The following is a 20,023-nucleotide window of genomic DNA, read 5'->3' as shown; positions in this document are numbered from 1 at the left end:
TAGCCAACCTTCACACGGCATTATCACATACTGATATATTCAAAACATTATGCAAAGGTAAACCACAGAATAATTGTGACCTTTCAGGCTTTTCCGACAGATTTGTTGCAGATATACTACTCAGGTTGGCCACTGGATAACAGCATGGATTTCCTACAATATTTCATTGCTACAGCTGTTCAACGTCTTCAATTGGTGGTAATTGGTGTTGTTACTGCTGCACGACAAGACTGATAACAGGACAGGAGCAGGAAATATTCACAGTTGGATGAAAATGGCACTCTTAGTCTCATGCAGGGAGCTGAAGTTACATCTGCCATGAATGCGCAGTGGGCAATGACTGTGCTGTTAGACGCTCCGGTGGTTAAAAGCTGAACTAAATCTCTGAAATGTGCTGTGTCAGGTCATGAACTGGAAGTTCACTTCCCACTGCAATGACCTCCTTGCTGTATTTTGGCAGCATGTCTTCAACAATAGAAAGAATCCTCAAGAGACATGAAATCATGTAAGATGCCAATCCAGGAAACCTTATATAGGGCAGACATGTTGAACGTCCAAGAACGTTGTGTCGAACACTGCTGTCATATACACCTGGGCCAACCTGATAAATCAGTACTAGCAGAGTACTGCCTGAACACACAGCATTGCACATTTTACGAAAAGACTGAAGTTTTATCCTCAGCGTCATTACTCTGGGTCTGTGTTTTCAAGGAGGATATACATATCTGTATAGTGAATAATCTTATCAATGGGGATGCAGTCTTCAATTAAGCATCACCTGGCACCAAAGTGAAACAGAGAAACAAGAATCTCCAATTCATGACTGGACACAGCACACTGTAGAAAATAAATTCAGCTTTTAACCACCGGATCATGCAGCAACACAGTCACTGCCCACTACACATGTGTGCAAGTCCTCTCTCTGGCACCCGGCAGGGGCACTAAGGGTACTGCTTTCATCCAACTGTGAGTGCCTCCATGCGCATGCATATTTCTTGCTTCTGCATTGATAAATTTTGACACCGCCATCATCAGTCCCATTCTGCAGCAGTAACAAGACTGACTACCATCACCTGAAGATATCTAAAAGCTGTATTTACAATATATTATGGAAACTGTACAATATTATCCAGTGGCAAACTCAAGACATATATTTACAACAAAATAATTCTAGAAACTCATTTCGGTTTTGTACAGACAGGTTTGCCTAGTGATAACTATAAGAAACAGACACAGGGAAAAAAATGGGAATAAATTATTATTGTTTAAATATTCATGTAGTACACATTTCATCTGTTTATTTGCATTACAGCACAAATGGCACTACAGCTTACTGTACAATGCACACTGTAATATACACCATCTTGATGCTTCTTACATTGACTCAAACCTTGGAAATAATGGGTCACTGATAAAGTTTCATGTTTACACATTCCACTGTGAGTAGATGTATCCAAATATATACAGAAAAGAATCACAGCTTTTCATTTATCTAATGACAAAGACATAATATCCAAAGGCAGCAGCACTTCCTCGATATCTCTCCAAAAGAAATGAACACACAAACTTTTCATTTTTTTAATATCAATGGAGATGGGTAAAATTTCATACTGTCTGCGAATAGTAAAACATATTACATATCTTTTTCACTTAGATGTCACTCAATGGCCACATGCTAAACCAAGCAGACTGGATTAAATGACAGCTCTTAACTGTAAAAAATCCAATTCAAAATCTTACAGCTACCTGTACAAAATGTAAAGACAAAAACGAGATAAATTTAAATTATGAACAAACAGTTTTTACAGTTGTTGCTCTGATTTACATCAGTGCTCAAAGAAGCTTTAATGGTCTCTGGAAGTAATTGCATGACAGCCTTTCCTGTAAGGATACCAGTGACCACGGTATCTAAGCATCAGGTCCAAATTTCTTTCTCGGATTTCGTGGAACAAATCTTCAATATCTCTCTCATTTAGTCCAGTCCACATCTGGAGTTCACCTAGGAACCTGAGTTCTGGGCAGGAGTTTATCATCAACTGAACAGCATTGACAGTGAAGCTACACTCTGAATTCATGAGAAACACACGCAATTTTTCTGGGACAGAATTATCTGCTAATGCCTGTGCAATTACCATGTCGTCAAACACATCTGGTGTATCCCCAACAGCATCTTCTTCTAATGTCAGCTTTGATGAATAATAAAACATAAAAGTATCATATTATTTACACAATCAATAACTTAGTTTTAATAAAAGGAGGAAGTATTTACTTAATATCAAAAAACTACATTAAAACAACTTCTATGTAATATGTTCTGAATTACATAATTAAGCAAGTGAAATGCAAATACCTTGAAGAATAAAGAAGATGGTGTGAGGACTAAACTGAATGTTGATATAGACATTCTATGTGAAAAAAATTATGCCAAACTTTTGAGACTAAATTGTCCTTTTTGTTACATTACAAAGTACAAGTGTGTATGTGTGGTGAACTCAGCAAATGATAATTCTCAAAAACCACAGGATACAGGCATATCTGACAGATGCCAGTGCACGAGATTTTGATAAGAGACATACCATTTAACAGGTCTAGAAAACAGTAAGAATGATGAGCAAATTAAAAGTAAGGTCATATGAAACTGCAAAATAAAAGCATGTTTTAAAAAAAAGTGCTTTTAATGTCTGAAGGCAGAGATGTAAATTGAAGCCACCATTAAGAAATTTGAGCTGTTACTAAACAATTGGCCTTAAGAATACTCCTCAAATCCTCGTGACCTGCAATCTTTCAAACAATGAAGGAAGTTAATGTTCTGCTGAAACTACGGAAAGACCCCTGACTATAGGCATCTGTCTCAGTTTTGACAATTTTTAGGATCCTTTTAAGAGTGAGATGCAACATTCTCAACTTACAGCAGGCATTCAGAAATGGTAACTGCTGTATGCTACTGTTTTCCAACTTGCTTATTTTTGATGGAAATGAGTAAAATATTTAAGAATGAGTGGGGAACAAGATAATGCCCGACAATTTCCAAGGTATGCAAATAAGAGGAAACTATATGCTTTAGAAATAAATACAGTATGAGTCAAAAAGGACTTTACAAATTTGGAAGGATATCGAAATTTATTGAGATGACTTACAGAATCAGTAGATGCATCATTTTGTAGCAGACAACCCCAAGTTCGATTCATGTAATGCATCAGTACCCAATTCCACCACCAAGAGTGCCAGCATAGAGCATAGTTAAAATGGTACTTTCTCTGGTGCAGAGTGTCCTCACTGTGTGTTTTGTATTGGATATGCTTGAAAACTTTTTAATTTTACAGATCGATGAAGAGGACTGAGATGGGATGGTTTATTACCAGCAAGATGGTGCACCACCTCATTTCCTCATAGAAATTCGAAGTTTCTTCTACAACCACTTCCCAGTTCGTGGATTGGCCATGAAGGGCCAATCACATGGCCACGTCGCTCCCCGGATGTGACATCACTGGATTTATTTCTCTGGGGTGCCATTAAAGACTGTGTGTATGTTCCTCCCCTACCAACAATTTAGTCAACCTGAAAAAATTGAAACTATGTTGCCTTTGCACGAGTTATGTCCGATTTGCTGCAGAGAGTGTGGGAAGAAATTTATTATTGGTGGAATGTTTGTTGCATCACAAATGGTAGTCACATTGAACCAAAATGACGCTTGGTGCTTTTATGTGAAACTTGAGATTGTTTGCTGCAAAATAGCACATCTACCAATTCTGTAAGTTATCTCAATAAATTCCTATATCATTCCAAATTTGTAACGTCCTTTTTGACTCGCCCTGTACAGAAAGTCACAAGAGCTTATGTCCTCAAGTTTCCATGTAACAAATCTTAACATATAACTGAACATAGCCAGCTCCTAAAATTATAGTAATGCAAAGAAACCAGAAATTACCATAGTATAACACAGTTGCATTAAAATCTATATCAGTGTATGTCCATGAACAAAAGAGCAGGCACTTCTAGCATAAATATTCACCAATAATTTCACAGATACTCTAAAATCAAAGAAAGCTTATCCAAATGAATGAAATTAAAATTCCTTGTGAAAGTGAGGCAGAAAATGTAATGTAAATGAACATTCAGACATTAATTATCAGAGAACGGCATTTTTCAAACAAATATGACTGTCAGATACAGTACATATGAAGACAAAATGTAGACATTATAAATGTGTTTTACGTAACTATGCACCATCTGCAAACTGCCTTACAGTGTGCAAAAAACGGTGAAACATAGCAAGTTGGAAGCTACTCAATCTCTCATGTTTTCTACTCGCATGAGTAACCAAGGTTTTTTTCATTTTATATCTAATTCAGATGCATAGTAAAATGTAATACCTATAAGAAAATTTCAAATTGTTATTTAAGCAAAATGTAATTTAAATTTATAGTTCAATTATCTATATTTATTTTGCTGATCATAGCAATGCAACTAGTTTTACTAGATGCCTGTTCAATGAAAAGTTATTCTAACTACAGTTACAACAATGTCATCTAATAGGAAAACATTTTGAACTAATGAGCAGGATGAGAAATATTCACATCATTCAGTCGGAAGCAGACATTCTCTTTCCAAGAATGTATTTTAAATTGTTTGAAACTAATTAGCTTCTCAATAATTGGAACTGAAACTGAAAGTTCAGACACTCATAATTTTGACTTCTTAGAATCATAAAAGATTGATTTCAAGAAGGATGCTGTACTCTTGAAGTTGGGGATTTCAGACTATTGAAGCATAACAATGTTCCATACACTCCTACTGTATGATCTACCAACCTTAAACATTTTTCATAAACCAGGTAATAGTAAAGTCTTATAGCCCATACAAAATACCAAAAATCTATCCTATCTGATTTTCAAAACATGTAGTAATTTCAGAAATCACATAACATTCTCACACCTATCTTTAGAAATAGCCGTCCCACCTCCAAAGTAGTCAGTCTGTGACCTGCAAGCAACTGGGCAACGTCCCTATGTCAGATCATGTTAGAACAAGCAACATCTATGTGTCAGTCTAGTCTGTGACCGGTTGGCATTCGGATAACATAAGTATGTCTGTTATAGTTAAAGTCCTGTGGTTACCAAACGCACAAGATTTCATGCGAAAATCTGTGCTCTGACATATGTGTAATATCTAGGTATCATACCTGTAACCTCAAAGAGTTATTGTTCGAGCGCTATTATTTATTGGACAGTGTCATTAACTTCTGTGACTGTACAGCTATTATATAGTGCACACTGTTAATTGCATATTTCAGTCACTGTATATTATGCTACAGTGAAACTTAACAAATATTGTGACTGAGTAACAGTTGAATTAGTTCTTGTCCAGATAAGATTACAGAGGAAGAGATATGTGACACTTTACCTGCATAAACAATCTGTAAAACTGGAACACGTCACCAACAGAACTATAGTGCAAATGAAGCGGGAGGAGCCACTTTTAAATTAAGCTATTGTGTGGTCTACATTGTTTGGCACTATCCATTACCAAATCAGTTTCCAGCATATTATTTCACAATATCAGAACATAATAAATAATGATACAAACAATTTGTTATTAAATAGGAACCTTGAGCTCACATAAATATTTTGAACGGATGACATTCCAATATGTCACAGATATGCCCGCTTGAGGTGCTGGTGCATAGGTGTATGGTTTAGGCGCATCATGTAACAGGGGCTTTAATGATAAGTATGACACTACTTTAATCTCACATGATATATGATGAGAGATATATAAATTGGTAAATGCCATATAACTGGTGTCAGTTATTAGTAAAACGATGAAAAGTGCAAGGTTTTTCTTGTAACTGCAAGGTAGTTATTTTCTGACCTGTCTATTCTCTCTCTCTCTCTCTCTCTCTCTCTCTCTCTCTCCCTCCCTCCCCCCGGCCCCCTCGTCACCTATCTACCATATATAATGCCCTTAGCTTTCTGCTCATATGATGTTTTGTCAGTAATCTCATCTAGTATATTATCCTATCTTCCACTTTTCAGAGAACAATTTATTTGAAAACTGTGCAGTTCCAAACAATCAGTCTTTCCTTCTCATCCTTTGCAGAAAGTCTCCTCTGATCTGTAGCGCTGAGCAAGTCTTCCGTAACTCTCCACATTTCCTAAATCTCATCAGTCTTATCCTTTCATCCCTCCTACTTCACCTTCAAACTTTCTGCCAGAAGAAGGCACTAGCTCTAGGAGCTTGCCCATTTCCACAATTTTCAAACGTATTTTCTCCTGATACCACTGGGTGAGCAGAATTTTTTATCTATCCAATTACAAATATTTATTAATATATATTACCTCAAGTGCTGTCAAATTTTTGGCGTGAACAAGCAATGATCTCAGTGTAGCTGTTGATCCAATGCGAACGCGGCACGTTTTCAATTCGGGAAGCATACTGCCAAAGCGCCCAAACCAGTCACCTTCTAACTTTGCTCCTAATTCTTCCAAAGCTGGACAATTTTCAGCAAGCATAACAAGACTAATTGGATGATTCTGGAAAAGAAAATAGACATATGCGCTATAAATTGCAGATCTTGAAAACTAATCAAACAGTATACTGAAGTGTTATTTTATTTCTTTTACATGAAAGATACATGAAATAAAAACTTAAACACTTAAACATAACTGCCATGCCTTCATAAATTTAAATTGCCACAACACCAGAAATTTATGCCAGATCTAGAAAAACAGTGGGACCTGTAAACAATACCTGATCATACTCATTCATTTAGTGTGGTGCAGAAAAGAGTGAGGTCTTCAGGAACAAAAAACTTTGATCATTCACCCAGTGAATGAAGAATTTAATGGATAATAAAATTAAAACCTTGCTCAGCATTTTAAACACGAGGAAGGTCACTACTTGCTGGGTTCTGTGACAGCTCACATCCATTCAAAGAACTCACCACATGTAGCAGTTGTGTCTGGCACCACTGACCAGTGCTGGCTCTATTGCTATGATCATGAGACAATGGAGCAGAGCAGGCAATGGAATCATGTGGCTCTGCCACTGCTGAAAAATGAGAAAATCCAACTGCTTTGGGGCAAGGTGATGCTAATGATTTTTTGGGACATGGTGCTGGCAGATTATGCTCAAAAGGGGTAATATGTCATGAAACCATACTAGAGCTTCATTACTAAAATGTGGTGGTAGTCTAAATAAACAATATGTTAAATAAGCGGTTGTGAATTTAATGGAAGAAATTAGCAGGGAGACAACTGGACTGGTCAGTATTTAACATCAGGTGGTCAACTCCTACAGACAACAACAAACATTTATGAAAAACAATACTTATCTTTAGGAAATGCAAGTTCCTTCAGGGCAAAAAAAATAAAAAAAAAAAAATAATAAAAAAAAAAAAAAATAAAAAAAAAAATAATAATAATAATAATAATATACCTAGAGAAATGGAGGTCATTCAGAATGCAAGCAATGAGGAACCCACTTTAAGTGAGGAGAAAATGTGGCAAAGGTGGAGGAGGCTTCAGAGACACTACTGTGTCAGATTCAATTCACAGTTGAAAGATGGGTTGATAGGAGAGATTTGAAAGGAGGGATTGACAGAGTAAGGAGTAGAGAGAGGGGTACAGAGGAAAAGAAAACAGCAAGGGTGGGGGTATAACCAACAGGGTAAGTAGGCAAATGTTTGGTAGGTGGGCCAAGGAAGTTCTTTGCTGGATTCCATGAGATAAGAAAAGTACAAGAAAATGGACTGACACAAGGTGGACCAATGACATTAGAAGACATGCAAGAGGAACACAGATGTAGAGGTTAAGATACACCATGTGGGAAAAGTCTATAGGAGGCCCTTATACAGAAGTGGGTGTCAGATGGCTGATGTCAGGAATATAGAGTAAAAGGAAATCTAGGAGAGAAAGGTAAATGAAAACTCTGACAGTGATGTGTGCAGGGCTACCCCCTGCACAGTTTAACCACTAAACTTCAGTCTATGCTTAGCATGCTAGGTATGGCTCCTGTCTCATCTATGAGGTTGTTAGTAAATAGACGAGGGAAGACATGGTATAAACTCAATCCACCAGCAGCTGCCACAGCGTCCAGGGCACCAGCTTCACCACTACGTGGCGTGCGAATCTCAGCACACAGTGCCACGACTGGTGGACACTATTTTATGTCTGTGCGGTGACACGCTCAGGTGGTACCATAATGTATCTTTCTGCAGGTAGCTACATAGGTCCGCACACTGCCCAGAGGAGACCAGACACATCCCAGACTCCGACAGATCAAGAACTGCTTCAAGTCCCGCAAGAGGCCATGCCTGCTGCCACTCCCACCACATTGTTTTGTCGTCTTTGCAATAAGTCACATCCGCTGCTGTGACTTGTGCAACCGCTCACGAGGCACTGCTTCACCATGGTTACCAGAGGCTGCCCGCAGGCCGTTCAGCTGGTAGGACCATGCCAAACTCACTTCCCTGTTCCTTAAGATCTTCTCCAGGATAGACAGTTTTCAGTTGTCAAGTTGTGAAAATATTCTCTCCCAGAAGTGTACTTTGTTTAGTTACTGTAATAAACAGTTGTGTTGTAAAAGTGTGTTTCATACTCCACAAGAGATTGTAGAATATTGGTGATGGGTGTTTCTCACCCATGTTTTTGTGCTTTCACATCTACAGGACTGTGGATGTTTTCTACTCTCCTCATCTGCCACAGAATATTGGTGATGAGGTAAAAGGCTTAGTGGTTTGTTCTTCCAGTATATTTTAGTGTATCTTGTTGTGTATTAGTTCAGTTTACTGGAACAGGCATTTCGCTTCTCAAGTCTAAGTGGTTTTGAACCCAGTGATTTTTGCTTGTGCACTAGTTTGTTCTGTTAGGGCAACATCTCCTGCTTCTTGTACGGTTATAGTCTGTAGACAGTGGTACTCATTGTTTTCTGCTGTTATTACAAAAGGACAATTTTTTCAACCTAGGCACATTCGTGAATCAAGTTTCTTAGTCGACATCGTCTTTTCTGGATACTTTTCACGCAGTCCTTTCATGTGTTGTACGAGTGAAAATTCTCTTAATTGATGCTGTTGGCCTGAGTTGTTTTCAGCACTTCAAGGTTCAAGTTTCAGATCACTAACAGCGAATTTTAAAAGTTTGAGTGTCATTTTTGTCTTATCGTGTCTGTCCCATCGTCTGAGCTGTATTTGTCTCGAGTCATTCAGTTATGGCAGCAGCAAATTCAGAAACTGCTGCTGTGTGTCACTCAGCTCACTCACATTTTTGTTACTGCAGCTGTGTCTCAGCATGTGACTCCCACATCTATGTCAACTTTTCACGTGTTTGCTGGTCAAATGGAAAACTGGAACATGTACCATCAACAGTTGGAGTTGCACTTTCTGGCCTGCGGCATGGAAGGTACAAAACACAGTGCTCATTTTCTTGCCACTGTGGGTGCAGAAAACTCGTTTGTGTTGTCACTTTTTCCCAGGTTCTTGTTGGAGGACAAAGACTATGATTTGTTAATGGAACAGTTAGATGAGTATTTCTGTGATGTCAGTCGCCCATCTTTAATTCACTCTAGCCTTCTCTCCTTGTCGGCATCGGTCCTTTTGGCACCAGCCCTGTCAGAGTCAGGCCCGTCAAAGCCGACCCTCCTATTGGCATCTCTTCTGTTGGGGCCAGCCCTGTTGGTGCTGGCCCTGTTAGCAATGGCCCCAGTATCTTTGCCCCACCTTCCTTCGACTACATTGGCCCTTTTGTCAGTCACAGTGTTGCCAGCCCTGTCCTGTCCCGCCCTCCTGTGGTCACCACGCCTGTCTGCAATGATGTCAATCCAGTCTTCAGTCTGACTGCTGCTGGCCTTGTCAGTATGTTCATTGCCGGCCCTGCTGCAGCTTATCCTCTCACCCTCCCTAATGCAGCTGTAGCCATCCCTGGACCTGGTCCAGTCATTCCCAATGGCACTGCTGCAACTGCCTGCACATCTGCTCCAGTTGCTGTTACCGGCCCCGCCACCGATCTCATTTTCGCGGCTGGTGCCACCAATCCTGGTGTGCGCTCTTCTGGGCCCTCGGTTGGGCCTTGTCAGAAGTTTTACTCCAAACCCTGCCATTGCCTGGCCCTTCTCCATCAATGCCTGTGACAGAGGCCAGTTGCTATTCCCCATGTGGCCACGGCATGCTTGTTTTGTTGGGATCAAATTTTGGGTCGCTTTGTGGCTTGTTTCCATATATTCATGGGCTTGTTGCTAAGCTATTATGCAATGTTTGTCTTTTTCTGTTCTTGTCACAAGTCCTACACCTTATGTTCAGCAGTCTTGTTAACTGTATCTTTAATTCTTGTTCACATGTTCATGTCATGTCTGGAGTTGTTTTTCTTTATAATGTTTTGGTTCTGTTCAATGCTTGTGGACAGCAAGGTTGTGTTAAAATCATTAGCCACATATTGGTAATTTCTCTGGCACTTTTCAACACTGGCTGACTGTAGTGTTTTGTTACAGTCGTTCCGACAGTCAGCATTCCCTAGTGTGCAGTGCTTCTTTGAGTGGTTACACAATATCTTTTTAAAGGGAGAGGGATGTGGTGTATCCAGGGCTGCCCCACCACACTTCCACCTACTTTTAATGGATAGGAACGGCCCCTGCCTCATCTTTAAGATTGTTTGTAAATAGACGGGGCAAGACTGTGTGTATGCCACTAAATGGCGTGTGAGTCACAGCACACAGTGCTGCAATCAGTGTGCACTATTTTATGTCCATGTGATACCACGCCGTACCCTTCCACAGCTGGCTATGTGGGTCTACACCCAGAGGAGGCCAGACACATCCCAGACTCCGACGAATCAAGAACCACTGCAAGTTTCCGCAGCGGATCCTGCCTGCCGTGACTGCTGCCACTCCTGCCACCTCACTGTGCCATCTTTGCTGGACTTCCAACAGCCACTCACAAGGCACTGCTTTGTCACGGATACCAGTGGCTGCCTACGAGCTCCTTGTCTTGTAGGACCGTGCCGAACTCTCTTCCCTGCTTCTCAAGAGCAGTTATCAAGTTGTGAGGATATTCTCTCTCAGCAGTGCACTTTGTTTCATCACTCCTCAGCAGATTAGAGAACGCTAACACACTTTCACGACACAACTGTTCATTACAGTAACTAAACAAACACCTATGGAAGAAGGACGAGTCAACAAAGGTTGGGTCTGCGATGATACTGGGGAGAAATGATACATTAGAAAATGTGTTCTAATCTCAGGAGTTCAGGAAAAGTGGAACAGGGTGGAAGGGAAGAAATGGCCCTTATTTTGCAGCAAGCACTCAGGGTAGACGGCTCACACTGTGTCAGTTTCATGGTGGCTATTACTATATTTATTCTATCATTTTACATTATGCTTACATACACCTAACCTAATCTAATTAGACTTAACAGGTCTGTCCTAATTTACATTGTAACTAATATAATCAGTGTTATGTTGTTTGCTGTTGCACCAACAACATGTCAAAATATGTATTATATTCATCTTCAAAACTTTTTTATAGCTTTTATATAAATTGTAATCAATAATATAACCAAAATATGATAAACACACATAAGGAATATGACCTGAAGAAAATATTTACTACCTCTGAGAAATAAAATATTATGCGTAAGCAACCACATTAACTCCTTATACAGAACATGAAAAAAATATACCTGATCTACTAGCACCAGTTTTTTAAGTGTGCTGCCTGCCTGCACAAGATATTCTTCCAAAGAATAAGAAAAGTCCACAAAGTCAAAATCGACTGTGAGTGATGTCAGATTTTTGAACGCTGTCAGGCTGCACAGCCAGGACCCCCTCGTATACAGGCTGCTGAGCTGAGGCACTGAGCGGCAGAGCAAGGCGGCCTTCTCTGGGGGCATGCTGGTGTCCCACAGGTCTGTCAGGGACAAGACGAGGGTTCGCTCCAATGCTAGGTTCACTATTGCGTCACCCACATTCCTGAAACGTAACCAACCAATTAAGCGAACTACATAGTTACATAAAAAAATAACTGACACATTAGCTGGAAAACAATTCTGTCTCGTAATTTTACAGCTTTCTCAAGTGAATTTTTCTTCAAGATGTTATTATCTAAACAGAACATTTTGCTGATGTGTATGTTGATTCTTCAATCACAGAAGAAATTCTTTGCAGAACTCATAGGGTAATATTACTGACATTAGTTACTACTATAGAAATACATAAAACTGTTGCATCTCTGGATTTTATATGGACTACGTCATCCATATGCAATGCCCACATGAACAACCAACTTCTCTCACCATCTTCAGTAGTCTCCTCTCATTATCTCTCTACTTTTTTGTTGCTCTTGTCTTTCCCTTACACTTCACTTTATCATTTGTGAATTTATGTGGGTATTAGTTTACTGGTTTGCCCACAGCTGCTTCACACACTTCCCAGTCATCCTTCTAATATGCTTTCACCTACCACTTTCCTATCTGTTCCTCTCTATTATAGTACTCTTCTCCTATTACAACAACCGAAAGAACCAACTTACCAAATCTCCATTTTTTCCCTCCTACTAAATTTCCAGAATCAGTTACTTATAACAATGGCTACCCAAGAGTTTCAAATCAAGCTCAATCTGAACTGTCCATTTGGAACCTTAAATTTGAAGAAATAAATGCCTGTATTCAATATATATGTTATCAATAGTTACTTCATCTGTAATTAAACAAATGGTTTATTATGCAGGGTACAACAACTGACATACGAAATCTTTGCAAGAAATTGTAATAAAATAATTCTTGAAACACCTAGGATACCTTAATGCCTCTTTAAGTCCACCAGCTCATGATTTTCGTGTTGCCTATGACTTTCATCCCAACACACTATTTAAAACTTGGAACATGCATATAGTAACTGCAGCTATCAGCAACATTCAACACATTCACTTTATCACAGAAAAATACAGTTATCATTGTCATTCTGATCACCATCCTTCTCTGTCACTTTCTTCGTGCAGAGTACCTCAGCCATGAATTTTTTTAAAGACAGTGTTATGGTTTCACCTCAGCTGTTGTTCCATTACCAAGTATTTATTGCATTTTGAATGACTGGCCAATTTTGGCCCCAAGGGCCATTCTTGAATGCTATCTACAAAAGAACAGATCACAAATATAGATCATTTATGTTCGGCTTACTTTGCCTAAAAATTCGTACTTCCAGGTACCAACAACATGCTGAAACATATCCGACTATAAGCAATGGACACAGTAGTACCAGAAGTGAGAGCATACCTGTGCACGTTTATACAAAATTACACTTAAAATATACTGTATTTTGTACCATTTGTTATAAACTTTCTTTTTGGAAATAAAGGTTCAATTTGTTTCCCACATTTTTATTAATCTTTTTCTTAATGTCAGTTGTCATTTTCTGGGACGTCAAAGTGTTGGTACAGTCACACAAATTTTGTCCTGCATACCTCTGGTATCAGATATACACATTCTAGTGTCTCTCTTCCAGTGGTAAAAGGGACCTCGGTCATATCACCTTCACTGTATATTTACCAAACACACTTGTTCCCTACAATCAAATCAGTTAACTGCTCAAATCCTGGCTCAGGGTCACTGCTGTTAAACCATTCATGGATATTTTCATCATCATGTTTTCAGAACCAAAAATTTGTATTCTCGATGAAAATATTCATTCTAATTATTAAAAGAATACTTCACACTTTTGTTTTCAAAATCGGCTGAACTATGAACAAATAATTCGCAAACCAGATAATCTGTACCAGGATAATGAGGAATTTACTGTAGTGCTCAATTTGTTTAGCAACTACACAAATGCAACTGACTATTTACAATTTGAATATATTCGATCTGCTCAATAGCTATGGGACTTGGTAGTATTATAGTTAATTAAGACTCACATAGATAAAAAAAATTAAAAACAACATATCCAGCATCCTAACCATCATACTGCCACTCTCGGCAACATTTAAACATAGTCAATAGCAGGAAGTATCTAAAAAGTTAATTTGTCATCACTTATTATTTTTGATATACCAAGAATTAGATATCTGAGCAAGACTGTTGATACTGGATACACATTTACCTGTAATAAATAAAACCACCCAATGATTTGAGGTTTGGAATGAACAAGACAAGCATGATAACCCCAACTTCTGAAGTATTTGTATCCTGTATGCGAACTTCATGCAAAGTTCTGCAACACGTATTTAGCTCCGATGGCTGGATACGGAAGAAAACATCCACATACGTTTCATTTCCATCAGCGTAGCCATCAGATATGTCACTATATAGTTCTGGTTCCTGGAAACCATCACATACTGGTGTTACGTTACTACCTACAGAAATGAGAATGTGAGCATAAAAAACATTTCTGTTCATTTCATATACCTTAAAACACAGCTGCCTTATGCCACCATCATCGACGAGCCAGGAGGACGTAGCATCGAGATAATTGAGAGTTGGGCAGTTACGGCCCAGCAATCTGAGAATCTCATTGTCACACACTGATCTAAGTATGAGCGTATGCAAATTCTGAGCCAAACCATTGCGAAGTACTCGATGGAATGACTTATTTGCAGCAGAAACTGTTTCCAAGTCACCCCCCTGCCGAGGGTCCAGGCGTACCTGGAATATAGAAGTCTCATTTTCTACATTCTGTGCAAGACATGACAGGGACAGTTTTCTGTGTTATGTCTTTAGTATTATTCATGATTATAACCTGAAACACTAAAATTTTTCTTCAATGATGTAAATAATTTAGAAATACAGATAACAATACACAAAATAGTAGAGGTGCTGTGTTGTCAACAAGTACACAAAAAGGACTGAAAACTTTCCAGCATTCAAATGTGCATTCACCCACTCAAATCCACTCTTCTATGCATTGCATAAACTCATCAACGTTGGGGCCTGTATGTCACGTTCCAATCCCACCACCTGCTACCTCTCTCTTCCGCATTCCTGTATCATGCACCTGCTTTCTTCCTCAGAGCTATCAGCCACTTTAATTCAACCCTCCATCTCACTCCTCGCCTCCCTACTCCTCTTCCCATGCCACCTGAAACAAACCCTCAAGCCAGTGAAGCTGCATAAATGCATTCCTGCCACTGGGTATTCAATTATTCAACTGGCACAATGTAACCGTGAGTGTAAAAAGGAAAAATGGTGTGTGTGTGTGTGTGTGTGTGTGTGTGTGTGTGTGTGTGTGTTGGGGGGTGACCTTTAGCTTGAAAAGGAAGTGATTGAAGGCTAGCAAGTTTTCAGTCTCTCTCTTTTTTTTTGTCAAGTACTGTGTGTCTACTATTTGGTGAATACTTACTTTTGCTCCTAAATTATTTACAGTCTACCACGACTTTCCATGACCATATTTTTATTTCAGTGATGAGCATCAGTACTAGGTATGTGATGACAAATTGCAATACCCTGTGTCAATAAAGATTTACATTTTAAATCAAAATTAAATAAGAAGAGCTCTGCAGTATGAATGTGAGCAGACACAAGGAAATAGAAGAAATGCTATACAGTGATTGAAGAAATGCTATACAGTGATTGAAGAAATGCTATACAGTGATTGAAGAAATGCTATACAGTGATTGAACTATTTCCACTTTTAAACAGGAGCTTGAAGAAGAGCCATCATTTTAAATATTAGTAAGTATAAGGAAACATGTCAGGTCCTCTTTGACAATGTTCTGATACAATAATCTTAATTCCGATTTGCACAGCGATGCAATTTCTATGGCATATTTTGCGCTCTTGAGCCATGCTTAAGACAGTTTTCTAATAATTTCTCTGCTATTTATATCACCCTGTCATAAAATGCTGAATATAATATTTTTGCATCAGCTTTACTGGTCACTCTCCATTTAGTCCTTTAATTTTTTCCATTTCTCAAAGGCTGTGGCCATTATTTTCAAAGGAAAATTTTATTTGTGGGACCATAGAAATTCCACAGCTATGGTGTTTTTATTTTATTTCTTTTATAGTAACACAAACATACATATTGATGATCACAGACCCAGAAAATCATGCACTGAGCTTACAATGTTCCTCCATAGATGGCAGTTTTGCACACTTTGGATCCAGTTCTCATGAACACCCAACTGCTGAAGGACCTTCTGCAGTTCACCTTCCCATTGTTTTCTTGGTCTTCCGATTGGACGGGTACTATCAGAATTATTCGGAGCTTCTCTGGATACTTCTATCATTTCAGTCTTCTCCGCATTAGTCCACAGTCCCATTTTACTGTCATTCTTTCCTAAGTTCCCAACAGTTTCTGATATTTCTTTCTTTGACTCTGTTGTGGCTAGAAAGTTGTCTGTATACCTCAATAACATTGTTCTTCCATTTAATATCATCCCTTTGCTTTCTATTTTCATCTCCCCAAGTAGTTTCTCTAAGACAATATTAAAAATCAATGGTGAAATGATATCACCTTGTCTTACACCTGTTCTGATGCTGAATTCCTTGGACAGCTCCTCTAGTGTTTCACCACAGCTTTTGTCTCCCCTGTACATACCTTCACCAAGTTAATTAACTTCCTTGGTATGCCAAGCGCCCTCTGGATGATGTACATATTTAATCTGTGTATATATTCATAAGCCTTTGAGAAATCTACAAACGTTACCAGACACTACTGGCTGAATTCCCAGCACTTCACCTACATTTGTCTGGTGGTGGCCCACAACTGAGCTTATTTAAATTTCACTTGCCTTATTCTTCCTTAATGTGGTGTTTGTGGTACAGGTAGAAGCTGCAGAATAGTGCTACACAGAAAACTTAAGAATATTGTCTGTTTGTATAACAAATATATGCTAACACATTTTAAAAAATTCAGAACAGAAAGTACTAACTGCAATTCTACATCACCCATGTGAAGAAAAACACAATGGTATATTGACTAACCTTTACTGTCAACTCATGTAGGCCTGTTGCCCCACATTGATCTAAGCGAGTAAAAAGACCAGCACACTGCTCTGCCCTTAACCAAGCATGATCATCACCTCTCGAATGATCGAGTCGTCTCGTAGTATGATCCAAAAATACACTCAGTAAGTCCATAAGAGTGTAAGCATCATTTCTGCATCAAAAAAGAAACAAAGAAAAATCTTAGCATAAAATGCATAATTTATGTTGAATGGACCTTAACTCATTTTAAGAATTTATGGTTGCAAACACTTCTGCATTTGCTTCCTCTGGCTTTTCACACTTCAAACATGAACAATGAATTATTACAAGATTCTCTTTAACTGTTGATTTGTTACACGTGAGACTTCTTTGTGTTTTCTTTTTTTGTGCCTTCATGCAAATCTTTTTACTGTTTGCTCAAATGCCTTTTTTCAATATTTTCTCTTTTGGCCTATCTCAATATAATCTTCATTTTCTGAGATGCTGAACTTTGTGTTTAATTTTTTATATATTCTTAAATAAAGTCTCATAATTTACACTTCAATCCATCAGTTTAATACACTGGAGAGGATCAGTTTGGATTTTGGAGAAATATGGGAACACATGAGCCATGAACTCTACGATGGGTCATTCCATGTCAAATCATCCAGAAATTTTAGCAAATGACACCCATCATCAAGCAAAACCTTGAAATTTTGGGTAGTGGAAGTTTACCTAGATGTATTCACATTTCCAAAATGTAAATGTGGCAAGTCAATTACTTTTTCACTTATGATAAAAAGAAGTTGTATAGATTCAGGCTTTCATACACGAGCTCCTGTACAATTTAAAACTGCAATAGTTCCTACAGTTTTTGCAGTGGAAGCTTGATTTTTTTTTTAAGTTAAAGAGAGAGGTTTATATTTTTAGTCATGCTTCTTGTAGTGAATATCCACCATCGACATTTCAGGAAAAATTGTAAACAATTTCTTTGAAACAAAATCCATGCATGGATATTACAATTTTTTTAAAGGTATTGCCCCCCTCATAGATACCTTCGAAAAATTTACAATATTATTAGAAATATTCCATTATGTCACACAAAAAGAGTAAGTTTGTACTAATAATGGGAAGTGTGAACAACAATGTTACTGTAAAAGAACTACTGAAGTTGCTAATTCATGACTACCATGTCCCCACTAAATTGCTGAAGTTGGCTACACTGGATTTCTCTAGGAACAAATCATATCTGAGATCACTCTTTTACTATCACTACGTGTATTGCATCATCCAGTTGCTTTGTTTTGAGTCATGTATTCAATGAGCATGCAGTTCTGAGCTCTTGTACCAAGTTGTACCCCGAGTCAATTATTGGTTAAAAATTCAATTGTTGCAGTTTTTAACTATTCATTCCAAAACAAAATTAAGTCCCCTAATGTTACACTAATAACGTGAAATGCTTTTGTAATGAAACAATGGGATGAGAATGATTTTTCATTATTTAATTACTTTTTAGGTTACACCAATCATCTTTCGAATTATTTACAACAAATATTGGTTTTAAGACGGAAGCAGTATGGAAAGTAAAAGTAGACAGTGTTTTCTTGGAAAGTATCTGCAAGATTTATGTGATAATGCCCTGACTTGTGTGAATGAACTGACCAGTGAAGAACAAGAACTTTTATTATGGCGAAGCAATAGTCATCCATACTGTGATTTAAGTGTTTCATGTGTGTGTGTTAAACACAAAGACAGGTACCTGTGCAGATTCTCTCTGCATAAGAAAATTTGCTGAGATCCCTTCAGGCACCATAAATGATGTTTCATCTGGATTGCATGAAATTAGTTTAGAAAAGGCAAAGACCTTCAAAATGAGAGGCTTTAGTGTTATTCCTGGGGAGAAAATGTGCCCAACCTGTATCAAACTTACTAATGAAAAACACGCAAGTGACAACTCATCACCAGACTATATAAATGACGGTAATGTGAAGGTGCAGACTCCTGAAAAATCTGTGCTCAATACCAGCTTAACTAGCTTAGGAGTATCTCCTACAAAGCAGCATTCAGTTGCTTGACATAGTCGGTATGCAGCGCCCAAACGAAAATTGAATCAGCAGCTGGGGCTCTGAAAACTAAAATTTCATATACATATCAAGTTAAGCTGGCTGCTGATGCAAGCACTATCCCTGATAGTGATTTAACAAAACTGGAAGAAAAGGCAAAACATCATGATGAAATCATGGACAAAATCAAACAGAAAATTGAATATGCAAATAATCACGAAAAAATTCAGTTACTTACTCTTGTGCCGCCAACTTGGTCTCGACAGAAAGTCAGTTCCAAATTTCAGGTTTCTAAATATTTGGTACGATGAGCAAGAGCTCCTTAAACGGAGAACGGTATTTTATCAGTGGCTGAGCAGAAAAGAGAAAAGACATTGCCACTTGATACAGAGCAAAAAGTCAAGAGTTTTTATTTAGATGACGAAAACACAAGACTAATGACTGGGAAAAAAGACAAAGTGAGCACGAGCAAAAATACCTATGAACAAAGCGTCTTGTTTAAAGCAATTATCCTGAAGACAAAGTAGAATTCTCAAAATTTGCTTCTCTTCGACCAAAAGAGTGTATACTTGCAGGATCATCAGGAACACATACCGTATGTGTGAGCATTTACCACCAAAACGTTAAACTGCTTCTAAATTCCATTTCTATTAAAGAAACATACCAAGATCTAATTAAAATAATAACTTGTGATATAAATAACCTAGCCTGTATGCTTCGTCTGTGTCAAAAATGCCCCACCAGTTCATTGCTTCAAACCCACTTAGAAAATGAAATAGAAGATATGATCCTGATGAGATGGTTCAGTAAAGTCAGTGGGTACCAACTGATAGAATGACTTTCAGTATTCAAATCATTTCTCTATCAGAATTCTGTGACACTCTAATTAAGAAAATTGAAAAACTTACTCCACACTCATTTCTCTATCACAATCTGATTATCTGAAAATGAAGAAGGAAACACTTGACGAAGGATCAGTGTTAATTTTAATGGATTTCAGTGAAAATCTCAATTTAGTTGTTCAAGATGAAGTACAGGGGTACCATTGGAACAATGGCAGCTGCACCCATATAT

The 20,023-nt window shown here is 38.2% G+C and overlaps 1 protein-coding gene across 5 annotated transcripts in view; it reads right to left on the bottom strand.

The window, feature by feature from the left end:
* Positions 1-1,272: 1,272 nt before the first annotated feature.
* The window catches only part of LOC124777809, an 83,001-nt gene continuing 64,250 nt past the window's right edge, over positions 1,273-20,023 (bottom strand). For all 5 annotated transcript variants that reach the window (XM_047253325.1, XM_047253329.1, XM_047253328.1 and 2 more), the window contains exons 4-9: positions 16,905-17,079; positions 14,388-14,624; positions 14,083-14,300; positions 11,670-11,958; positions 6,339-6,533; positions 1,273-2,186 (exon numbers count right to left, since the gene is read on the bottom strand). In XM_047253325.1, coding sequence (XP_047109281.1) covers positions 1,845-2,186; positions 6,339-6,533; positions 11,670-11,958; positions 14,083-14,300; positions 14,388-14,624; positions 16,905-17,079 — 1,456 coding nt within the window. In that variant the 3' untranslated portion in view covers positions 1,273-1,844. The remainder of the gene's footprint in view (positions 2,187-6,338; positions 6,534-11,669; positions 11,959-14,082; positions 14,301-14,387; positions 14,625-16,904; positions 17,080-20,023) is intronic.

This window comes from Schistocerca piceifrons, chromosome 2 (genome assembly GCF_021461385.2).
Source record: "Schistocerca piceifrons isolate TAMUIC-IGC-003096 chromosome 2, iqSchPice1.1, whole genome shotgun sequence".
NCBI classification, from domain to species: Eukaryota; Metazoa; Arthropoda; class Insecta; order Orthoptera; family Acrididae; genus Schistocerca; species Schistocerca piceifrons.
This window is presented reverse-complemented; position numbering and strand designations above follow the sequence as displayed.